The sequence below is a fragment of the Nelumbo nucifera genome, chromosome 4 (genome assembly GCF_055504915.1).
Source record: "Nelumbo nucifera cultivar China Antique chromosome 4, China Antique-T2T, whole genome shotgun sequence".
Classification (NCBI taxonomy): Eukaryota; Viridiplantae; Streptophyta; class Magnoliopsida; order Proteales; family Nelumbonaceae; genus Nelumbo; species Nelumbo nucifera.
In genome coordinates this window covers 91,612,473-91,630,469 of record NC_142652.1, presented here as the reverse complement: position 1 = coordinate 91,630,469, position 17,997 = coordinate 91,612,473, and the positions used below count along the sequence as shown (strand labels likewise).

The 17,997-nt window shown below is 38.6% G+C and overlaps 2 protein-coding genes across 7 annotated transcripts; one reads left to right on the top strand and one right to left on the bottom strand.

Annotated features, from left to right (window-relative positions):
• Nucleotides 1-1,308: 1,308 nt before the first annotated feature.
• On the top strand, nucleotides 1,309-14,349 carry LOC104611345 (Class I peptide chain release factor). 6 transcript variants are annotated; one of them, XR_016085950.1, is made up of 8 exons: nucleotides 1,309-1,711; nucleotides 12,343-12,402; nucleotides 12,537-12,619; nucleotides 12,742-12,806; nucleotides 12,888-12,921; nucleotides 13,199-13,226; nucleotides 13,764-13,869; nucleotides 14,074-14,349. XR_016085950.1 is itself a non-coding variant. In XM_010278379.3 (8 exons), the coding sequence occupies exons 1-7, from the start codon at nucleotides 1,414-1,416 to the stop codon at nucleotides 13,852-13,854; spliced, it is 702 nt and encodes a 233-aa protein (XP_010276681.1). In that variant the 5' UTR covers nucleotides 1,310-1,413; the 3' UTR covers nucleotides 13,855-13,869; nucleotides 14,074-14,349. The 6 variants fall into 6 exon arrangements, 3 of the variants coding, with proteins under 3 accessions (XP_088760551.1, XP_010276681.1, XP_010276663.1); XR_016085949.1 differs by having other exon boundaries at nucleotides 14,012-14,349; XM_010278379.3 differs by having other exon boundaries at nucleotides 1,310-1,711; nucleotides 13,156-13,226.
• Nucleotides 14,350-16,318: 1,969 nt separating this feature from the next.
• On the bottom strand, nucleotides 16,319-17,588 carry LOC104611371 (uncharacterized). Its single transcript, XM_010278391.3, has 2 exons — nucleotides 17,393-17,588; nucleotides 16,319-17,302 (listed from the first exon to the last, which is right to left on the bottom strand). The coding sequence occupies exons 1-2, from the start codon at nucleotides 17,450-17,452 to the stop codon at nucleotides 16,724-16,726; spliced, it is 639 nt and encodes a 212-aa protein (XP_010276693.1). The 5' UTR covers nucleotides 17,453-17,588; the 3' UTR covers nucleotides 16,319-16,723.
• Nucleotides 17,589-17,997: the final 409 nt, after the last annotated feature.

The following is a 17,997-nucleotide window of genomic DNA, read 5'->3' as shown; positions in this document are numbered from 1 at the left end:
GGTTGGGTTTAATACATTTTTGCATAGTTATCTATTGGGCTTTTTGACCTGATTTAAGAGTAGAATTGATTAAAAAAATGTACAAATTCCATTTAAATTTATTTTTTACTGTAAAGGCCATTTCATTTATATATATATGTATATATGTTTAATTAAGAAAATAATATTTTTTATATATTGGCTAGGCTCGAGCCACTTGAAAACTCAGCACAACCCCACCCAAGTTTGGATCGGACTCAAATTTTTTTTGACCCAGCTTATCCCGCAGCCTTAAATCTCTTGCTCAACCCACGCAAAATCTCGGGTTGGGCCCGGCAGCCCCACCAAATTGCAGCCCTAATTATACGGTTATACCAAACCCTTCTCAACTCTCAACAGTCAACTATGTAGGGGGAAATTACCTTCGAGTTAAACCTCCACCACGGATCGAATCTGGGTATATATACAAATTCAACTCATCTACATGTCTAATTAGAATTTGGATCCACTGATAACCAAAAAAATCAATTCTTTTTATTCGATTTGATTTAGGCAAGATCTGGATCGGATCCGATCTGGTATGTTGACTTTTTTGGGTTTGATATGGGTAGGTCTAAACCCGAATCAGTGACCAGTTGATATTTCGCACAGACGGCATCTGGAAATTCAACGCTGAGTAGGGCTGCAAATAGGCTGCAAATAAGTTGGACCATGCCCTATATAAATCCGAATTTGATCAAATAAGAATCAAATTTAGATACCTCTTTTGCTAAGTTGAAGGTAACAAATTGGACCGATCTGGAAAAATAGATTCATTTAATTAACGGATTGAATTTGAATATACTCGAATCCAATTCATTAATTATGAAATATTATATATTATATATTATATATTATTTATATATTATATATTATATATTATTTATATATTATAATATATTATATTATACAAATAATATCATATATTATTTATATTATATATTTATATCATCAAGTTTTTTATTACAATCTAAATCAAATCAGATATTCAAATTCGAATTCAAATCATAATATTGGAAATCGGGGGATTCGTATAGGATTCGGATCTGTTGGATTTTTCCGGATAGGGTCGAATATATTCTTTATCGAATTCGATCCAATCCGTTTGCAGCCGTTCCTTAGCCCGCCCAATAAGGAGATTGGAGCGGGTTTCAAATGTAACCCACCCCATTGCAAATTGGAATGCCATTGCATTGATGGCCTTACATTGGAAAACTTGTTGGCCATACACGTGTCACAAAGTCTTCCCAACGGAGCCCTCTCTTCTTGTGGAATGAAAATTAGAAAATTTTAGAATTAAACTGTGGATTGTAGGGGAGGTCACACTCAGGAGTCAGGACTCAGCTCAAGCGCAGAGGCACTCTCCAGTCTCCATAGAGTTCCTCCGGAACGAAAATGGCTGCCATGAGAGCCACCACTAACATGATTTTGAGAGAAATTTTCAGTCTGTCTCGGTCTCCTTTCTTAAGATCCGGGGCGACTTTTCGGAGGACGTCACCTCCTAATTCCGGTGGGGCCTTTCGCCTCGCATGCCATGGAATCAGCTCGGGCAGAGTCCGGTGCATGGCGTCAGATTCCAATGACGGTGGAAAGAAGGTATCATCCCGTCTCTCGCAGGTTCAGCAGCTTCTGCAAGAAGCCGAAGAGAGAGCTCTCTCTGCCGGCAACGAGCCTATCCCAAAAATCACTCTAGGTACTTCAAATCCCTCTCCCCCCTTTTCTGCTTCTTTTGTCATTTCAATGCGTAGTTGTTGTTTTAATTTGATATAAATTAACCACCAAACGACTGAGGACTTGTAACAGAGATTGGTATATAGAGGCGGTCGAATAGTTATTTTTGTTTTCCTCCTGAATAAAAGTTGAAGATACTCTAATGCCAATGGTTTTTAAAACTGAGCTTAGGAATTTCTATTGGTAAATCAAATATGTTCTTGTCGCAGAAAAACCCAAGAAAACAGATTCGAAACGGCACTCAAATGAAAATAATACAGAGATAAAGAGAAAGAAAGCACAGAGAACACACAGATTTACGTGGTTCGGCTTATAGCCTACGTCCACGGGTGAAGGAGGAACAGTAATCCACTATGTAATAGGTAATGGAAAGAAATACAGAGTTGTACTCTCACAAAAAACCCTAAACCCCAAATACACCCAATATTTCACTCATCTCTCACAAGACTCAGACTTGTATACAAGAGAGAAAACCCCCAAAATACATGACTCTTCGTATTTTCATCCACCACAAACCACTATGAAATTTTGCCTTCGGGTTTTTCTCAAATTAATTCGGAGCGGATTCATGAAACGGGTTGCCACAAAGAATTCAAGGCACAAACATAACAAATCTCCACCTTGGCTTGAATTCTCTCAAGCATCACATAATAATAATCTCCCTCCACCTTCTCCAACAAAAGCCCCAATGAGCAAACTCAAATGCTGCAAACACCAATCAAGTCCAAGTAATGCTTGAACTTAGCCACAGGAAGAGGCTTTGTTAACATATCAACTGGGTTATCTGCAGTACCAATCTTCTTCACAATGATATCTCCTTGTTCTACAACATCACGAACAAAATGGTACCTCACATCAATGTGTTTCGTCTTCTCATGGTACATTTGATCCTTAGTTAGATGAATAGCATTCTGATTATCACAATAAACAACAACCACTTTTGGACCCAAATTGAGTTCACCAAACAAATCTCTCAACCAAAATAGCTTCTTTAACTGCTTCAGTCACTGCCATAGACTCAACTTCAGTAGTAGATAAAGCAATTGTATACTGTAAAGTAGCTTTCCAACTAACAGCACAACCACCAATAGAAAATACATAACTTGTGAGTGATTTTCTCCTGTCAAGATCACCTACATAATTTGAACCAACATAACCCCATCAAACTGTCACTACTCCTCCCAAACTCTGAACAAGTATCTGATGTACCTTTCAAGTATCTGCTCACCATACTAACTGCATGTGAAATGTCAGGTCGTGTGCAAACCATGGCATACATAATACTCCCAACTGGAGTAGGGGACATGTGACATATTTTTCTTCTTCATCTGTCTGTGGTGACAAATTTGTTGAAAGTTTGAAGTGGGCTGCAATAGGAGTACTTACTGGTTTAGCATCTTTCATGCCAAAGCGCTCTAAGACCTTTTCAACATACTTCTGTTGTGTCAAATACAAATTCCCTACTTTTCGGTCCCTCTGAATCTCCATGCCAAGAATTTTCTTTGCTGCACCCAAATCTTTTATTTCAAACTCACCACTCAGCTGTGTTTTTAATTTGTTGATCTTAGATATTTCTCTTGCTGCAATAAGCATATTATCAACATAAAGCAGTAAGTAAACAAAAGAATCATCCGCAAGTTTCCTGAAATAAATACAACTATCATACTTGCATCTAGAATATCCAAGAGCCACCATAAAAGAGTCAAATCTTCTATGCCATTGTCTAGGAGACTGTTTTAAGCCATATAGAAATTTCTTTAACAAGTAAATATGGTCTTCCATCCCTTCAACAACAAAACCCTCGGGTTGATGCATATAAATCTGTTCATCAAGTTCTCCATGCAAGAAAGCAATTTTAACATCTAATTGTTCTAATTCCAAAGTATGCATGGCAACCAAAGCAAGAAAAACACAAATGGAGCTATGTCTAACAACTGGTGATGAAACATCATTAAAATCAACACCTTGTACCTGACTGTAGCCTTTTGCAACCAATCGTGCCTTATATCTAGCATCCTCTACACCTGGGGTACCTTATTTTCTTTTGAAAACCCATTTGCATCCAACAATCTTCTTTCCTTTAGGTGGTCTTACCAACTCCCAAGTCTGATTCTTATGAAAGTATTCAATCTCTTCATGCATATCTGTCAACCACTTAGTAGAATTAACAGACGAGATAGCTTCTACATAAGTATTGGGTTCTGTAACATCAACATTCTTTGCAACTGACAATGCATAGGCAACCAGATCAGCATAACCATATCTTTGGGGTGGTCTAGTCTCTCTCCTTGTTCTGCCTCTAGCAATAGAATACTGCTCCTCATCTTCTTCCTCTTGTACATGTTCTTCTATCTCAGTAGAAATGGGCACTTGGACTGATGTAAACTAAGGTGAGGAAGCACTTTTAACTTCTAACTCCACCTTCTTTCCTGAATCTTGTGTTTTATTTGCATTACAAGAATTTGAAGACTCCTTTCTTGGGTGAAGCATAGCAGACTCATCAAAAGTAACCTCTACTAACTATAAATTTTGGTGATTTAAGATCAGGACACCACAATCTGTATCCCTTCACACCTGAAACCTAACCAAGAAATATGCACTTCTTGGCTTTAGGCTCAAGTTTGTCTTCATTAACATGTGCATATGCTGCCAAAAATATGCACTATTTTCAAATTTGAATAATTAGGAGGGCTGCCAAACCATACCTCTTCTAGAGTCTTACGTTCAATGGTTGTAGATGGAGATCGATTTACCAGGTGATAAATCATATTAACTGCTTCTGCCCAAAAATCCTTTGAGAGCCCAACATTTGACAACATGCACCTTGCTCTCTCTAGTAGAGTTTTGTTCATACGTTCTACAACTCCATTTTGCTGTGGTGTTTTGACAACAGTACGATGCCTTACAATTCTTTCATTTTTGCAAAACTCATTAAATTCATTTTCACAAAACTCTAAACCATTATCTGTTCTCAACCGCTTGACCTGTTTTCTTGTTTGCTTTTCAAGCAAAGTTTTCCATTATTTAAAAGTCACAAATACATCATTCTTATGCTTCAGAAAATAAACCCATACCTTCCTGGAGTAGTCATTGATGATGGTAAGAAGATATCGAGCACCACCCTTTGATGGAACTTGTGATGGTCCCCATAGATCTGAGTGAACATAATCCAAAGTGCCCTTTGTCTTGTGAACGACTGTACTAAAACTGGTTCTTTTTTATTTCCCAAAAACACAGTGTTCACAGAAGTCAAGATTTCCTATACTTTGGCCACAAAGAAGATCTCTCCTACTTAACATAGTAAGTCCCCTTTCACTCATATATCCTAGCCTCATGTGCCATAACTTGGTGGTGTCAGAATCAGATAGAGATGATGTAGAAATTGCAACTGAATCTGTGATAGTAGTACCCTGTAGCACATACAAACTTCCTATCCTCATGCATTTCATCACAACAAAAGCACCCTTACTGATATTTAGAACTCCACCTTCAGCTGAATATTTACACCTTTCAACATCTAGAGTGCCAAGAGATGAGATTTTTCTTTAAGTTCGGTACATGCTATACATTTGTTATTGTTCTCACAACACCATCATGCATTTTGATTCGAATTGTTCATTTTTCCACAGTTTTACAGGAGGCATTATTACCCATCAATACAACTCCACCATTAATAGATTCGTAGGTGGAGAACTAGTCCCTGTTGGGACACATATGGTAGAAATAACCTGGATCCAGAATCCATTCATCCTTGGATCTGGTTCTATCATATGTCACTAAGAGAACATCCACATTCTCATCCTCAGTCGCACTAGCCTTTGTAGAGTTATTCTTTTTCTTTTCTTCATTATGGTTTTTATTTTTCAACTTATAACATTCTGACTTAATGTGCCCTTTCTTGTGACAATAGTTACAAGTCAAGTTCTTATGTCTAGATTTTGATCTAGACTTTGGTTTACTATTTGAGCCCTTATCCTTAGACCTCCCTCTTGCAAACAATCCAGAATCTTGACTATCACCCCTATTCATAGTCAAGTCTTTATCAATCACCTCTTTAGTGAGTAATGCCCTTTTAACATCCTCTGTACTAATGGTGTCTCTTCCATAGATGAGAAACTCTCTAAAAGACTTATATGAGGGTGGTAAGGAACAAAGTAACAAAAGGGCTTTATCTTCATCTTCAACCTTAACATCAATATTTTGCAAGTTCATGATAATAGAGTTAAATTCATCAATATGAGATTTTATAGGTGTACCTTTAGCCATCCGAAACAGAAACAGTGGTTGCTTCAAGTAGAGCTTACTAGCAAGAGATTTTGACTCCAACTGTCGCCACAAACCCGCAACGGTCTTCTCATGAACGACTTCCCGCAAAACTTCGTTTGATAGTAGCAACTGAATCGTGATTAGGGCTTTAAATTCTAACTCCTCCCATTCTTTATCACTCATAATTGCAGGTTTCTTCTCTTTCTCGTACAGAACTTTGTGTAGTCCGTCTTGTCCCAAAATGGCATGCATCTTGACTTGCCAAATACTAAAACTGATGCTACCATCGAACTTCTCAATATCAAACTTCATTGATGACATCATAAGTGCCAAACGAAAAATAGGGCTTTGATACCAGTTTGTCGCAGAAAAACCCAAGAAAATAGATTTGAAATGGCACTCAAATGAAAATAAAACAGAGATAAAGAGAAAGCAAGCACAGAGAACACATAGATTTACGTGGTTCGACTTATAACCTACATCCACGGGCGAAGGAGGAATAGAAATCCACTATGTAGTAGGTAATGTAGAAGAAATACAGAGTTGTGCTCTCATAGAAAACCCTAAGCCCCAAATACATCCAATGTCTCACTCATCTCTCACAAGACTCAGACTTCTGTATACAAGAGAGAAAACCCCCGAAATACATGACTCTTCGTATTCGCATCCACCACAAACCACTATGAAATTTTGCCTTTGGGTTTTTCTCAAATTAATTGGAGCGCATTCATGAAGCGGGTCGCCACAAAGAATTCAAGGCACAAACATAACAGTTCTTTGTAATCTATCACAAAAAATCGTCCGGAGTGGATTTCCTTCCATTTCATGATTATATTTGAGGGTTCATTCTATAGTCAATGTTTAGATGAATGGAAACCGGCCTGTCTGAGTGTAGAACTGAACCCTTTTCATCATAGCCTAGGAGTTAAATCCTGCAGACATATGGAAATGGGATAGAGAAAACATGCTTCTCTTTCTGCTAAATTGGTTTACCCAAACATTATTAAATGGCAGCAAAAGTCTATCTTTTAAGAGAGGAGCCTGAAGAGTAGGAGGATCTATTTATTCAACATTTGTCCTCTCCTGGGCTATGCTTGTTATATATTCCATGTTGATTCTAAAGATTATGTTCCTTTCTCTGGGTTCGAGAACTAGATTTGGATGTCCCTGATGTAATCACTTGGGACAATTGATAATTTTATGTAAAAGATGGTACTAGCAGGTCCTTGTTCATGCATATCTTTACATTTATAGCTTTCGTGTGAGTTTCAACTTGATTTTGGTTATATCAGATGGTGATGATGCATCCCTCAGGTAACTGATTTATTTTGAAGGTGTGGTACTTTTAATGCTACTGGGTGTAAATTTTGTTGGTTCAAGCATTGGATGTGTTGCTTTCCTCAGGAAACAAACAGGTCTTAAAGCAAAAAAAAAAAAAAAAAAAAAAAAAAATCAGTTTTCATTTTGGTGAAAGGATATCAGATGACCACTTAACAAAGACTCAATGCCAAAAGAAACCTTTATGTTTCAATTGACATTCTTACTTTTGTTTCCAAAATGCTAATTGCTCATTTACCAACAAGAATCGACCATGGCCAGTAGTCTTAACTGCTGAGAACAGTAAATTTCTAGCCTTTTGGGGCAGCTCATTCATTCATGAATGGGCTACTTAGCATTCTATTGAAGAGATGATAAACTCCAGAAATTGCGAGTGAAAAGGTGGCAATCTTGGCATGTAAAATGAAATCAAGAGAAAATGATGGTTAGCGATCATTTTGGTTTCTACAAATTATAATAATTATTTTTTGTCATTTATTTTAGAAAACCTAGAGTGATGGTTGAAGTTTATGGTAGGAACCAAGATAGAAGTATGGTATACTAGTCAACTATGATGGCAACACATTTTTTGCTATTTGTAAATTGGTCTTAAATCTTAACTTGCTGAGTTCATGTCCTGTATTGTTTAATCTTAGGCTTGTTGGATAAGTAGTTTAATAACCTATCATATAACACCAAAATGAAAGCCAAATAGGCAAACTTTATCCCATCAAATTTAGGTCACAAGTATAGAAACAAGCCTGAGACAGCTCTCCTTCCTCAGGTGTAGGCCTAAACAATTTAGTGATAACTTTGAAATAATTTCTTTTTTCATCTTGCTTCATTTAGAAGACAAACAAGGATTTATGTTGGTGTTCTTAGGGTTAGATGGCAAAATAAATGGTGAATATAAGATTCATGATCCCAAAGGAAAAGGATTGGAGCTTTTTGTTGGGAAGCTATCTTGGGAAGATGTAACACATGTGACTTACTCCAAAGGAAAAGGCCTTATTGGTGCTTGTCCTTGAGTCGGTGCATTCTATGTAAGGCCAATGGTGAAAGTTAATTTCTTGCCCTTTTGCTTCTTCTCTTTGGGGATGGTTTCTTTCTCTTTTTGGTTGCAGGTGGACCCCCCCCCCCCCCCCCCCCCCCTTGTCAAACATCCGAAGTCTTTCTAGCTCCTCATTCTTTAGATGGCCTAAAAGAAGGGGAAGGATTATGTGGAGATGTGTGAGGGCTGCTACATGCTGGACTTTATGGGAGGAAATGAATTCTAGAATTTTCTCCGAAAAGGAAAGAAGCAAAGAAGGAATTATTGAAGCCATAACAGTTAGGGTTGGTGCATTGGCTAAAATTTGTGAAACTTTTTATGATGTGTCTACTGATATGTTGTTGAATAGTTGGGTGGAAGTGGCTAATTCTGTTTGGGCTCGGCCGATAGTTTCTCCTGTGTGGTCACCACCTAACAATGGCTTTATAAAGCTAAATTTTGATGGAAGTAGTGAAGGTAACCCGGGTCCTTCAGGTGTAGGTGGTGTCTTCAGAGGTGAGGAGGGGAAAGTGTTGGCATTGTATTCAGGTCCATCGGGATTGGGGATTCTTTGAGAGCTGAGATCTATGTTGTATTGGAAGGTATTAGAAAGAGCAAGGAACTGAATACACATATATTAATTATTGAAGGGGACTCAAAGTTGGTGTTGAGCTGGATGCAGAGGGGAAGTGGCCTTTGAAAGTTCGCTAATGAAAGAAAGGAAATCAAATGGCTAACTAGGGGGATGGAAATACAATTTCAGTGGGTGAAAAGAACAGCAAATGCATTTGCAGATGCTTTGGAACAGCAGGGTGTGGGAAGGGTTCATTTGTACTGGGCTGTATTGTGAGCTTGTTGTTGCTTTCTTGGGAGTGTTAAGCCTTAACTCTCTCTGATTGTTGTACTGTTGTTTCTATATGTTAATATAATGAAATTCTGTTATTGATAAAAAAAGATTCATGATCCCAAATCCAATGGGAAGTTGAATGTAAAGCTGTAAAAACAGTTGGAGGATCTGAAAGCAAAACTCAAACTTGATAAATTGAAATTCATTTTGGAGTTCCAAAAAATATAAAGTGGAGAAGTTCTTGCTAGTTGGTCCTCATCTAAAGAGAGCAGAGGATGGAAGTGCCCTAGCTGAGCACCAGGCATCTTTATTGACAGTATGGGATAAGAGGGGTTAAGTTCGAACTTATGAATTATCAGTCAAGGTGGAAAGTAGGAATTGCATAGAAAGGACATGTTATTTGCTAAGTCCTTAATGGCCAAAAATAACAAGAATTTTTGTTTTTTTTTTCTGTTTTAATATCATGCAGATCTAGGCCATTTTGGCTTTGCCTCTGCTTTTCTTTCGAAAAATTTAAAATGAGCAATTAGATTGAGGTTTTCCTTTTCTTTCTGAAAAAGGGAAAAAAGGTTATTTTATAGAAAAAATAACACCTATTGGCATTCTGACATAATATAATATATGAAAATTAACTCTGGAAGATGAGTTAGAGATTTCATGCTAATGAGTGATGACACATAACACATTGTGTAAATATAGAGGGTGTTTGGTTCCGTTTACGTTTATTCAGTAAACATTTTGTACTTGTGTGACTGCAAAACCGAGAAACACATTTAATGAGGGCATTTATGACACATAGGCGCCATTAGGCACCACATCAGCAAAATGCCAATAAACGCCTATCCGTTTCAGGAAGCTTCCTGAAATGGGAGAGGCGCACAGAAACCGAAGTTTGCTTTTGCAAACTTCGATACACACAAATGCAATTAATGAGGCATTTGCTGATGGGGCGCCTATGTGGCATCGTCAATAAACGTTTACTCAATAAACATAAACGGAACCAAACATATACATGGTGTCTTGGATGATATAACAGAGCTAGAATGTAGGAGCTGCTAATAATAAGGTGCACAAGCAAATCAAACCTGAAATGAGTATACCAGAACAGTAGGTACAGTACACATCATTGTCATAGCAATAAGAGCAGCAAATCTGGAGATCAGAAAATTCAGAGATCAAAGATCTGATAAGAAACTCAAATTTATTAGTTTTAGAGAATACTTAAACAACTCAATAAACCGGACACACTACCTAATTTTTACCTAAGACCTCTCTTTATAGGCTCAACTCTTTATTATCCCAGTGTTTTAAAGCCCAGACTGTTCATCAATCCAGGAAGTGGGTGGCTGGCAGGTTTACCAGTTCAATTGGGCAATTGGCCTGTTGACCCTGTCAAAATGGTCAAAAACTGGAACCTGTCATTCTGGTCACCAGTACTGCCTGGGTGGACAATAATGGTGATCTATATATGCTTGCGTAGCACACTAGCTCCACTTGGAACTTCTACTTACATCCAATCTGAGAAGCTAAGTAACTAAGCAATGGACCTTCACAAAGATTAGTGTAGAAACCTACTCCTAGATAAAACTAGTACTCCAAATTTGAAATAGAAACAACTCAGACTCAACCACCCTGTAAAAGTCCAACTAAGACCAGAACAGTTATGAAAATACCTCGGTTAACTGATAAATTTTAGAAGAACTATTACTCCTATGTTTTTCTGCATTAAGATATTTATAACAATCTTCATTAGTCATTACCTGTAAAGCTTGTTAGATTTGTTGATGGGCCACATTTTTTTTTCATAATGTCCATCTTGTACATTAAGCCTTGTATTATATGTTAATGCAACTTCTTTTTCTTTTTGAGTTTGACCTCTTAGGAAGAAAAAGAAGATAACTTCTATTAGCCTCTAAAAAGTATAGCCAACTAGCATTGGCCTCATATTCAGGCTATGCATTATAGAATCTTGCAAGGATCACAAAGACAGATTGGTGCTTTAAAAGTGATGCACATTTTAAGGCCCACATCTCACTTTCAACCCTAGAGGGTGGGCCTTGGCGCAACAGTTGGGTTGCTCCATTGCGACCTGGGTGACCAGGGGTCCAGGGTTCAAATCTTGGAAAGAGCTTCTGTGTATGTACAGGGGTAAGGCTGCACACATCTGTCATCAACTTTGTACACACACACACACAGTCTCCAAACCCCATGCATGGGCTTGTTTAGATTTGTCTCTAGGACCTTCAAGAGAAATTAGAGTAAAGACCACAACATTCTAAGATTAGGAATGCAAGACATCTAACATCATACTAGCTATTGATAAAAAAAAAAAACGTCATACTAGCTATTTGAGATAATACAACTCGGAGATAGATAAGCACATTGAAAGTTTCACATGCTTGAAACACTTTGCTACAATCCACTTTCTTTTGGTATTAAATAATGTACATTATAGGGGGGCACTCATGGGTGGGGACAGAGCAGTGTGCATGTGAGGTTCACTGACCTTATCAGGAAGAGTCTGTAGTTATGTGGATTTGATCCCATGTCTCCCCTTTTGAGGGATGCCAAGTGACCATCCGAACAACCAGATCATTGGAGCTACAGCCCACGAGCTATTTGAGCTCAGCTCAAAGATTGTTTCTCGCTTTGTATGATGCACTTCTTACCTTGTGCCTCAGGTGCTAGGCCCTTATGCTTTTTTTGTGCCTCATGCTTTTAGAAGACTGATGTTGCTGGTCATAGGGGCATCTTTCCAGCAATATCATCAGGTCTTAAGTAAGAAGCATTAAGAATCAAGAGCTTCATATAACTGGCTCTATTCTTATTGTCCCTTGGCATGCCATTTGTGCTTTCAATTACTGCAACTGGTGCCCACACTAACTGTTGTATCATATTTCTCTTATGGTCCTTGCATATCTCAAATTATTGAGTTGTGGCTGGCAATATATAAAATGTTCTTACAATGTTTGCCATTTCTCTAGTTTTATTTATTTATTTGTATGCATGTGGCTGCATTCATAAAGGAAATCTGATACATGAATTCTATTGATGCATTAACTGCTTTAAGAGGTATAACATTGATCTCAGAAAATAACAAAATTTCTTCTTTTTTTTTTTTGTTTTTGTTCAGATCATGTTAATGTTAGTTTTGCAAGAAGTGGTGGACCTGGGGGTCAGAATGTCAATAAAGGCACGTTAGCTTCAGTAATTTTCACATTATAACTTTATCCAGTCTTTCATGCTTCTTTTAGTCATGTTGCTTCTCTATTGCCTTTTTTCTCATTGGTACTTATTGAAACTTGGGTGTGAAAATCATGTTTACAGTGAACACCAAGGTAGACATGCGCTTCAACGTTAAGAATGCATATTGGCTAAGTGACCGAGTCAGGGAGAGGATTTTGCAAATGGTTTGTGACTTTATTTGTCAGGAGGGGCATTTCAAGTTTGCTAGCAAGCATAATGCTCTTTTAAATTTACTATGGTTTTTATACTCATACAATGTCTAACTTTTACCTTCTGATATTAACAGGAAAAGAATCGGATTAACAAAGATGGGGAGATTGTGATTTCTTCTACAAAGACCAGAACACAAAAGTTAGTTTCTTTCCACTGCCCTTCTTTAGTTACAAATTTTGCTTTTATAGTTCAAAAGTTGTTAAACCGTACTTTCTTCAGGGGTAACATTGAAGATGCACTGGAGAAACTGCAGGTATGCAGAAGTAATGTTTCTTTGCTTCCTCATTTCTTGTGCAATAGTTTCCTACCGGTCGAGCTTCTTGGTTTCTGACTCAAATGGTAAAAATCTGCTGGATTTAATGGTTTCTGATGAAGATGCCTTTTAACATTTGGTCTGTGGTTCCTCAGATGGTCTGCTTACCTTTTTCTTCTGTTAACATTTACATTGGGCTATTGATTTCTGATATCCATTCTCTTTTAAATTGAGGCAATCATTGACGCTGCTTCTTATGTCCCACCTCCTCCTTCAGAAGAGCAAAAGAAGAAGATTGCTAAACTGTAAGAACTCTACTCTATTCCTGTTTGTCAATACTATTTTTGTCCATGCTTTTTTCGCATTGGCAACTTTATTCTTTTTTTTTTTTATGAATCTGGTAACTCTACTTGTTGACCTATGATTGTCTGTATTTGTGAAGAAATTTCTGTTTTTCCATTTCCTTTCCCCATCTTTCATGCTTGTATACTCCAATTTTGTGCATTGTTAGTATTCTTCCTAACAAGTGATTGCCAGGAGCAAGGTTCAAAGTATCGATACAATACACCCCATATTGGGTGTATCGTATTGTATCTTTGGGTGCCCGATACACCTGTTTACAGGTGTTTTCGGGAACCCCTTTTTTATTAAATAATATATATATATATATATAATTATACTTAACTGAAATTTGAAAAAAAAAACTAAAAGAAAGGCACATCACTTGATGTTTTGATACACCTCTGCCGATACACAGAGGTGTATCGATACTTTGAACCATGGTCAGGAGAGCATAGTAATGTTGACAAGTTACTGATTTTACCACTGTTCTGTGATTTTAGAGCTGCAATAGGGGAGCAAAAAAGGTTGCAGAAAAAGAAGGCTCTCTCACAAAAGAAAGCCATCAGGAGAAGCAGAGATAGTTGGGACTAACTGAGCAATCATAAGGTTTGACTTGCCTTTAGGTTTTGGAAAATGGAATGCAAGTACTTAATATCTTCCTCTTATGATTAATTCTTTTTTCTTGTTGGAATGATTCAGAGTAAAATATTTCCTCATTGAGGTTCCTTCTCTTTCTTTCTTTGTTTAGGTGGCTGTTCAAGCAATTGATTGATGTAAAGTTTTAGTTATTACATGGATTTACTGTGACAGATTGTTGGCAGTCAGTAGGGTTTAATGGGCAGCAGCGATAAAACAGAGAAAAATTCTTCCTCTTGAAGCAGAACCATCAATGTTTGGTAGCATGACATGATCTTCTGTACAAAATATCAATTGGCTATACTTTTGTACGAGTCTATCATTCTTATAGGAATACATTGATATACTATACATTTGAAATGAAATTATTCCTCACTGTAATTAGGTAACTGTACATAAGCACCTATTGTTACCTGCAATGCTCAGATACTGCAACATTGAAATCTTTACCACCACATCTTTTTCAGTTTAAGTTAACGCTATTGATTCATTCTACGTCTTATAGCTTTGGTCCAATTGGTAAAGTTAGCTTTGTGTGGTTCCATCACTTTGGGATTAGACAGCTTTGTGGGGTTAGCACAAATACCGTTGGCAGAACGAACATGATCTGGAATATGTATCACAAACTCGCTCTTGTTGCTAAATTTACATCTTCTAGCCTAATGCAAGCCTTCTAAATTGATTTTCAGGTGGGATAAATAACCTAAAGCTGGTTCTAAGGTAGACTTTAGGTGATCTATTGGTAATTTGGTCTGGCTGAATTTACAGCCTCTAGCCTAATGCTATCCCAGTAAATGATTTTCAGCAGGTGCCATATCTGCACGTGCAGAAATAACCTAGAGCTGGTTCATCATCATCATCCATGTCTTATACCAATTATATCAGGTTGGTTACATGAATCCTGTTTTGCCAATCCATTCTATTTAAATCCATATCAACTATTAAATTATTAGTCATTTCTTGTTACTTTTATCCGTGTCCTTTTTGGTCTCACGAACTCTTCTTCTAGCCCCTTGAAACTAAAGCTGGTTCTAAAGAAAAGGCCCTTTGGAAAAAGATAAGATTTGATCTTATGGCGATATTATCAAGAGAGATTGCGTGCTTTTGATTGCATACTTATGCCCTATCTCTAGCACCATGTGCTGCTTTTGTTCCATTTGTTTTGTCGGAGAATCTTTTGATCTAGAAAATCTCATAGGAATCGCTTTCTTGTTGTTTAGGACAGGAGCAACTTGGAAACCATATTAAACCAGACAGGGCATGCGCAGTGGATCCAATAAAAGCAGAGGGCCAAACTCGGGTAGGACCTACTGAAACAATCCCATGTATGGTGGGAGAGAGCCGAGTTGTGCAGGTTTTCAGCTAAAAAGCAATATAACAGTGCAAGAGGAAATGAAACCCTCCCACTGATTTTTTTGCATACTGTACAACTACTACTTTCCATTAAAAATTCAGTAAGTTATTTTCCAGGATTTTCTTAACCTTTGTCTGACAGTGCAAGAGGAAATGAAACCCTCCCACTGATTTTTTTGCATACTGTACAACTACTACTTTCCATTAAAAATTCAGTAAATTATTTTCCAGGATTTTCTTAACCTTTGTCTGGCTCTAGATCTAGAAGGTAGAAGCGGTGATCAATAATGTCCAAAGGATCTGCATAAAAACACGAGTCCTCAGTTGCTCTCCCCAACTATAATATCTCTCTATTGTTCAGGAGTCAGGAGTCTCAGGACTCTACCACCACAGAAATAAATGAGTGGACCTCTCCTCTCATTCAATAGAGCTAGACAAAGGCGGTGCTTCCCACCATCCTGCGAGTAATGCCACCCAGACGCGGTGGTAGTGATTATATGCACGGACTTCAGTGTGGAATTCCTTAAATTCAAGGTAGTTAGGACTTAGGACCATAGTTTTGTTCGGGATAGCTGGGTATCAAAAGATTAATTCATGACATTTCTGCACCCAGAAGATGAGAACTCCCGAGCTGGTCCCCCATATTCTAAATTGATCATCTAGAGTAAACAAACATAGAAGTTCAAAGAGCACAAGCCCATCAGGTGGTTCCCACTTTCCACTTCCCACCTTGCACCATTTCTGTGTGCTTTGCTGCTTCAGGGAACATTTCCCCCTTTCAGTATTGGGTTCCATACCATCTGGTCTTCATGGTCTATAGAATTTCATGGACATTTTGGAATTGGAAAAGCATCAGCATCAGCAGCAGTACCACCACCACCACCACTACGGCACTAGCACTCTTTATTTCTGACAGAACAAAAGGAATAATTGGCAAAAGTAGTGGGTTAGTTAAAACAGTACTAAATTACAGCCCATGAACAGTAACACCTGATGCCCAGAAAACAAAAAGGAAGAAGATTTGGGATTAGATTTGAAATCAAAGTAATAAAGGTTATAGACTTACAGAGGCTGGCCATGGCTGGGCTGGCCTTGTTATTCAATCAAGCTCCGTAGACATCCTGATGAGCTGATAGTCTGAGAGATGGGAGGGAGGGGTGTTATTTATATATAATATTTACTCTTGAATGTATTGGGTTCTGTGGCTGACATGTTCAAACTTCAGACATGCAGCACTATCTCATGTTGGTTTTGTCTCCTCTGTCAAAATTCAACCAAATCAGATGGCTGGCTGCAACCTCCTAGGTTCCTACTCCTTCAGAGGAAGCTAAGATATTACAATTACAGATGAAGAAACAACATACAACCAATAGAATCTCTGAAAAATTTTCTCCCTTTGTTTTATGGTAATGGTATATGTACAGGAAAAAGAAAGAAAATCATATAAGAGGAAACTTTTCAAAGACAAAATTCATCGCCGGAACAAATGCTCTTCGCCGGATTCCTGATCGACGTGCCTGATCCAACGGCTCCTACCTTTCGGGGCTCCACCAGTAGCACCCACATGAGCAATCTCCACACCCTTGCCAACGGGAAGAAACGCCGAACGGACCACCCGGGACCCACCGCCGAGAACACTACGCCATCTGAAACCAGAACTAGCGCCTGAACCTGCGTTCTTGCAAATCAAAACTGCACCCCGGGGGCTCAATTTAGCGAGCCTCAGTATCCTAGCGAAGTCCTTACGTCGGCAATCCACCACCAAGAAGTCCACACCCACGAGCCCATCCATCACCTCCTCCGCCTCTCCGACGATAACTTCCGACGTCATGCCGACCTCACGCATGGCGTCGACGTACTCCGATCTTGACCTCTCGTCCGGGACGACGCAGACGTGCCTACCGTGCGTGTGACGGCTGGCGACAGACAGGCCGACGCTGGTAGCAACTATTCCACCTCGATGCCACGCCTCGACGATCAACTGCGGGTTCCATCCACCGGCCATGGCCGACACAAGCTCGGCCACGCTGGATTCTTCGAAGAGCTCGCACTGCAAATCAAATTGAAAACGATTTGTTAGAACCGGCGAAGAGGAACCCGACAGGTATCCATCTGAGCCTTTATTCAGAAGATTGCTTACAGATTTAACAGTATCGATGTAAGCCTTGGAAGCTGTTTCCGGACTCCACACCAACTTCATCTCCTCTTCTTCTTCTTGCCCTCCTTGAAATTCTGATTTTTTCCCTTCACCAATGAAAATTTGGTTTGAAAGAGCAGTTGGGTTGTTTATATATGGAACGGAATGAAAGCTACTACATATGAAATAGAGTGGAGAAACCGCTTTTGTGAAACCGTTGACATTGCCCCCGACAAATCAAACGTGTGAAGCGGGAATAGCGAGGGATTACTTTACTTGATTATCATCACTAAATACACATAAGCCCACCTGGTTTTGCCCATTTTGCTTTTGAATGAAGAATTTCGTGGCCGACACGGTCACGCGGCTGCTAATAGTTAATATTCTAGAGGTTGTATTGTATTGTATTGTATTGTATTCATGCCCTAGGCTAGCTAATTTGAACCAGCTCTATATGTATTTGAATTTTGTTCTTACATGACCCCACCTATTTCTTTGCCACGTGGAGGAATCTGTAGCTGATCCAGACTAACCCATCAGATGGGAACCCACTAATTTTACCATGTGTGGAATTTCAGGGTCATCATCTCTATACTCAACTGTGATGG

Excerpts from the sequence above, each read along its gene's own strand:
- LOC104611371 (XM_010278391.3), bottom strand. The coding sequence starts at position 17,452 with ATGAAGTTGGTGTGGAGTCCGGAAACAGCTTCCAAGGCTTACATCGAT. Across the intron at positions 17,303-17,392 it reads ACATCGATACTGTTAAATCT|TGCGAGCTCTTCGAAGAATC; the intron begins GTAAGCAATCTT and ends TTTGATTTGCAG.
- LOC104611345 (XM_010278379.3), top strand. The coding sequence starts at position 1,414 with ATGGCTGCCATGAGAGCCACCACTAACATGATTTTGAGAGAAATTTTC. Across the intron at positions 1,712-12,342 it reads TATCCCAAAAATCACTCTAG|ATCATGTTAATGTTAGTTTT; the intron begins GTACTTCAAATC and ends GTTTTTGTTCAG. Across the intron at positions 13,227-13,763 it reads AAGAAGAAGATTGCTAAACT|AGCTGCAATAGGGGAGCAAA; the intron begins GTAAGAACTCTA and ends CTGTGATTTTAG.